Source organism: Oryctolagus cuniculus, chromosome 20 (assembly GCF_051225735.1).
Source record: "Oryctolagus cuniculus isolate XC-2025 breed Fujian yellow rabbit chromosome 20, ASM5122573v1, whole genome shotgun sequence".
Classification (NCBI taxonomy): Eukaryota; Metazoa; Chordata; class Mammalia; order Lagomorpha; family Leporidae; genus Oryctolagus; species Oryctolagus cuniculus.
In genome coordinates this window covers 38,310,432-38,316,431 of record NC_142886.1, presented here as the reverse complement: position 1 = coordinate 38,316,431, position 6,000 = coordinate 38,310,432, and the positions used below count along the sequence as shown (strand labels likewise).

The window sequence follows — 6,000 nt, the reverse complement described above, 5'->3', positions numbered from 1 at the left end:
TTTTTTAAGTGCTTTTAACTCAAAATAGTCCATGTGCCATATCAGCATACTCCAGGGCGGCAGATTCTTAACTCTTCACCGCCAAAAGCCCTGAATATACTGATTAGAGAACGGAGAATCTCAGCTAAGGTTTGTCAAGTGTGCAGGGCACTCAGGTAAGACTGCCCGCGTGCCACCACCGTACTCCTCACATTTAATCATACGTCCTCCACACCGTTGCTGTCCTCAAGATGAAACTTAGCCTCTGAAAACTAAGCGACCCCAAGGTGACAGCTGTAACTGCGGCTAGGCGAGAGGCTCCAAGCTTGGTCCTTTCCTGCTCTGCCACCTACTAGTCCGGGGACTTGTGCCCTGAGATGTTGGGGTAGGTGCATGGTAGCGCCACTCATTGCTTTCTCCTTTGGCAGGCCCTGGAGCCCACATCCCTTTCACTAATGCGCTCAGCGAAGTGCGCAGAGTCCGGAAGAGAAGCCACAGAGAACCTGCGAAAACCAGTGGGTGCGACAAGAGAAAGCTCGCCAGGCTTCCCCCTAAAACTACGGAGGCCGCACGGCCGGAACCTAGCCCGCATTCAAGATGGCGGCACTGGCGTCAGAAGCCGACTTGCCCTTCTCCATCATGGCGGTGACCGGACCCGCCTCCTTGGGTGCCAGTGTCATGTGACCCACACAATGGCTGAGAGCCTGTTCCAGGCTTCCCGGCAACGCCAAGGGAAAGTCATGACGGCCGCCGCGGGTTCGGCGGGCCGCGCCGCGGTGCCCCTGCTGCTGTGCGCACTGCTGGCGCCCGGTGGCGGGTACGTGCTCGACGACTCCGACGGGCTGGGCCTGGAGTTCGACGGCGTCGGCGCTGTCAGCGGCGGCGGGGTGAGAGGCCTGCGGCCAGGGGACTAGGGGCTGTCAGGTGCCGGTCCCCGCCCGCCCCAGAAGCCCCTGCGGCATTTTCCCGCGTTTCGCCTCAGCTCCGGTCCTGTCAGCGGGCGCTGCCGCTGCGGTCCGGCCAGGCGACTGCTAATTAAGATGAATGTAGAGAGGCAGTTAGGTTTGAACGGAGGGTCGGGAGGTCCAGAGTTAGTGGCAGGTGTAGGTAGTGACGAGGCAGGACCCGGGCCCTCCTCCTAGGCAGCGGGGGCTGTGCACTCTCCTTGTGAGGGGACGGAACTCGGGGCGGGGAGGGGTCGCTTCGGAAGGGACGGAGGGACCCGGGAGGGGCCCGTGCCGAAGGGGACACCCTAGTGGGTGGCCTTGGCGGTGTCTCCCACATTTTAGGGAGCGGATGAGCCTGGGAGTGGGGAACCCCAGGTCACTAGGGTATGGCAGGTTCCTTCTGAGGAGCCACAGTGGAATAACTTTTTTTTAATTTTAAGTTAGTCTACTTTAAATTTTTAAAGAGTTATTTATTTATTTGAAAGGCAGAACGACACTGAGAGAGGGAGAGACAGGGGAAGAGCGAGCTTCTGTCTGCTGGTTCATTTTCCGTATGCCCTGCACTGCCAGGTCTGAGCCAGGAGCCAGGGACTTGGGGGGCGGGGCTGGGCCATTGTCACCTGCTGCTTTCCCCGGCTCGTTAGCAGGGAGCTGGATCGGAAGCAGAGTAGCCGGGACTCCAGTCAACTGGGCAAGCCATGGCTTAGTCCTCTGCGTCTCAATGCCCACGTTCCCCACTTTTTTGGGGTATGGGGGTGAGAGGCAGATTTAGGGTCCGCCAGTTCTCAAATGCCGGCAACAATCCTGGCTGAACTAAGCCCAAGCCAGGAGCTGAACTCCATCATGTGGGGTAGCAGGGGCCATTATCTGTTGCTTCCCAAGTTTTTTAACAAGAAGCTGGATTGAAAGCAGAACCCAGCTGGGATGTAACCCAGACATTTTGATAAGGGATGTGATTGTACCAAGTGGTCTTAAACCTTAATGCTGTGCCAGACCCCTCCCCGCTCCCGTTTTTGATTTGGAGGTGTGACTGGTGTCTTAAGGTCTCTTTATGAAGCTATGAGGCCTGAAATTATCTTGGACTCTTTTTTTTTAAATAAGGGAAGGATGTACTTATCCACTGATAGTTGAGGATATTTAGTTTATGGAAAGATTTTTAAGACTGTAAGAGTGTTCTCTTATCTGATGGCCAGTTTCTTCTATTAGAGTGCTAGGTTTGTCACAGCCAGTATTATTTTTTTTTAACTTTGATTTAATGAATATAAATTTCCAAAGTACGATTTATGGATTACAATGGCTTCCCCCCCATACCGTCCCTCCCACCCACAACCCTCCCCTTTCCCACTCCCTCTCCCCTTCCATTCACATCAAGATTCATTTTCGATTATCTTAATATACAGAAGATCAGCTTAGTATACATTAAGTAAGGATTTCAACAGTTTGCTCCCACACAGAAACATAAAGTGAAAAATAATAGATGATTTTTTTTAAATGATGATGAAATCAGATCAGACCTATTGTCATGTTTAATCCCAGTGAGAGTCAAGTTGGGAGTTGATAATTTCTTTTCTTTCTTTTTTTTTTTTTTTTTACAGAGGATCAGTTTAGTATGCATTAAGTAAAGATTTCAACAGTTTGCACCCCCATAGAAACACAAAGTGAAATATATTGTTTGAGTACTCGTTATAGCATTAAATCTCAATGCACAGCACATTAAGGACAGAGATCCTACATGAGGAGTAAGTGCACAGTGACTCCTGTTGTTGACTTTACCAATTGACACTCCTGTCTATGGCATCAGTAATCTCCCTATGCTCCAGTCATGAGTTTCCAAGGCTATGGAAGCCCTCTGAGTTCTCCGATTCTTATCTTGTTTAGACAAGGTCATAGTCAAAGTGGAGGTTCTCTCCTCCCTTCAGAGAAAGGTACCTCCTTCTTTGAAGACCTGTTCTTTCCACTGGGATCTCACTCACAGAGATCTTTTGCCAGAGCACAGCCAGTATTATTAAAATTTACACTTCTTTCAGATTTTCTTATTTTTTATCCAAAACTTCCTGTTCCAGGATTTCAACCACAGTGCTACATTGCATTTAATTGGCATGTATTCTTAGGCTTCTCTTGGCTGGAATAGCTGGGATGACTTCGTTTATGTAGGTGATTGTAGAATTTACCTGAAAAGAAACAAGGGGAATTACAGTTTTATGCAACACTGTGAATGGGCTCAGCTGGTCATTTTCTTAACTCATGCCTAAGGGTGAATTCCAGGAGTGGTGTTATTTTCAGTGGCATGATTGTTCTTGGCTCCTCACAAAAGTTGCTTGTCTCTGTCACATGCTCACTGTAACCTTTATTTTGTTATCTTCTTTTTATAACCTTTAGGCCAATGGGATTTATGGTGCTAGATATTTAGGTGAGAGGGTTTTTGTGCTTTGTTTTGTACCCCAGGTCACATTTAAAAACTATTTTTTATTTGAAAATGCTAGGGCAGGACTCTTAAACTCTTGATTTTGTTGAGTTGGACAGATGGAGCTTGCAGTCTTAGATCCAACTCAGAGGAAATTTGAGGACTTGCTTGTAGCTTGGGTGATGTGACCTGTAGAGTGCTCATAGTGATTTTTCTTAAGAAATGTTTTCCTGGTTCAAATGACTTTTCTTGATTTTTAAACCGTTATTACCTAATTTTCAACCTCATCTGATGCATATTTTAGGGAGAACCTGAAGGGCTAATGAGCTTGTGCATTTGTTTTTTTATCATTACCATACTCCTTTATAATATATATATGTATTTTATATATGTATTTGTCTAAATCTGAGATAACCAATATTTCATAAAATTAGACCTCAATCTCCCCTTCTGAAACCTTGATTGTGATATTAGATCTAACTTATTAGCTTACTGAAAAATGGAAGTTTTTGGCTATATTTTGTTTAGCTCTGTATAAAATTATTAAGATGAGAAGAAGCATTTCATTACTCAGAATAGGAAACTCCTATCTAATCTGATTGAGTATCCAACAGTTAATAGTACCTCTAGGTATAGTGCATCACTCATCTTAGAAGCTCAATAAGCAGTGAATGAAAATTGTTGCAACACTATAGTTTTACACCAATTTAAACTTCTATATGGAGTCCCTGGTACCTGGCACAGTTTGTGGGAGTGTTTAGAATGGTTTCACGTAATCTTCATATCAGATAGGGGAAGCATTTGGGTGCAGTAATGTGGACACATAGTAGGAGGCCATGCATAACTTTTTTCATAATGTGTATTTTGCATTAAGTTTTTGAAGACCCCTTGTATGTATGCATTTCAAATTCTTTTAATTCCATTTTTTCATTTTGAAGTATCCTCATGTAGTGTTCATTCATTTAAAGAGAGTCTACTTTAATATTTGAGATTCTGCTAAGCTCTTTGAGTACCGTGTAATTAAAAATTTGTATAGACAATGCTTGTCATTTATTTATAGCTTACAATGTGCCAGGTGTTGTGCAATGTCTTTTACATACAATTTATTTTAGTCTTAAAACTGCTGAATGGGTTGTAGTAATTTGCCTTTGGTCGCATAGCTTATAAATGACAGAATCAGTATGCAACCTCCATTTGACTCAATGCCACTTACATTAGGTTGCCTGCTCCAGTGCAATCACAACAAAGTCATAAAAGACAAGTGCTTATTAAAAAACAAAGAATGAAGATATGAACTTGAATGAGACACAGTTCATGTCCTCAGGGAATTTAGAGGTGAGACAGAAAGGTAAAGCAGTAATTAGGGCACTGGGTTCCAAGTGTGATGGTAGAGATATGGACCTGGAGTCAAGGGATTTTAAATCAGGAGTACTTGATGAAATCAACTGGGAGAGGAAGAAGCCATTCTTCCTTGAAGAGGTGGAGTGTGTGCTCAGAGCTGAAGATGAGTTGGAGTTGTCCAAATGAGGATGTGGAGTTTATTCCAGGTAGAAGGAAAGGATAAGAAAAAGCCATGTCAGGATAGAAGATAAGAGATTGATAAGGGGTAAAATATCAGAGTTAGGGTTCAATAGTTAAGGGATTTGGGTGTAAAACTGAGCAATTTGAGTTTTCTCTTTAGCAGATTTGAACATGACAGTTAAAAAATGTTTATTTTACTTGAGAGGCAGAGCAACAGAGAGGGAGAGAAACACACACACAACACACACACAGGGAGAGAGAGAGGGAGATCTTCCATCTGCTGTTTCTTTCCTCAGATGTCCACAACAACCTGTCCTGGGCCAAGCTGAAGCCAGGAGCCCAGAGCTCCATTTAGGTCTCTCCCTTGGGTGGCAGGGGTCCAAGTACTTTGGGCCATTCTCTAATGTTTTTCTCAAGCCATTAATAAGGTTCGAAAGTGAAGCACCTGGGAAAGACACTGGCACCCATATGGGATGTCGGTGTTGCTTTATCCACTACACCACAATGCTGACCCCTCGTGTGGTATCTTAGCCACTGTGCCAAATGCTGCCCCTCAAGATTACATTTGTATTTTGGGAAGATAAGTCTGATAAATGGTGTGGTGTGTAAGATACAGGGAAGCAGTTAGAGGGCTCGAGACCATTTATGCTGTTCTAATTAGTGAGGAGGTCCTAGGTTCAGACAATAGGGTTGAAGAGTAGGTGGTGCATTTGAGAGATATTAAGGACTTAATAGTGACTGAAGATGGATATGAAGTTTGATGAAAGGATCACCCCTAATTTATGGTTAGGGATTTTTTTTTCAACTGCTTCTACTTTTCATTTTTTGGTCACAATTTACATGGTTTTATTATTTGTATACCTTAACAAATTATTGAAAGTGTTTTTTTTTTTTTAAAGTTCTGTTTATTTATTTGAAAAACAGAGCAACAGACAGAGATTTTCCACCCACTGGTACGTGCCTGAAATATCTGCAACATTCAGGGCTGGGCCATTCTGAAGCCAGGAGCCTGAATTCAAACCAGTTCTCCTAAGTGGGTGGCAAGGATCCAAATACTTGGGATACCTCTTGCTATATCACAGGGTTCACATTTGCAGGAAGTTTGTATCAGAAATGGAGCCAGAACTTGGTCCCAGGCACTCCAATATG

General features: G+C 44.3%; 1 protein-coding gene across 13 annotated transcripts in view; it reads left to right on the top strand.

Moving 5' to 3' along the window:
* Positions 1 to 6,000, top strand: part of GALC (galactosylceramidase) — a 64,302-nt gene continuing 58,302 nt past the window's right edge. For 6 of the 13 annotated variants that reach the window (XR_016226689.1, XR_016226691.1, XR_016226690.1 and 3 more), the window contains exon 1: positions 1 to 866. Coding sequence is in view for 3 of the 13 variants with exons in the window: in XM_070065475.2 (XP_069921576.2) it covers positions 435 to 866 (432 nt within the window). In the remaining 10 variants the exon portion in view is untranslated. The remainder of the gene's footprint in view (positions 867 to 6,000) is intronic. The other 7 variants (XR_016226692.1, XM_008271950.5, XM_070065477.1 and 4 more) reach the window with 4 other exon arrangements.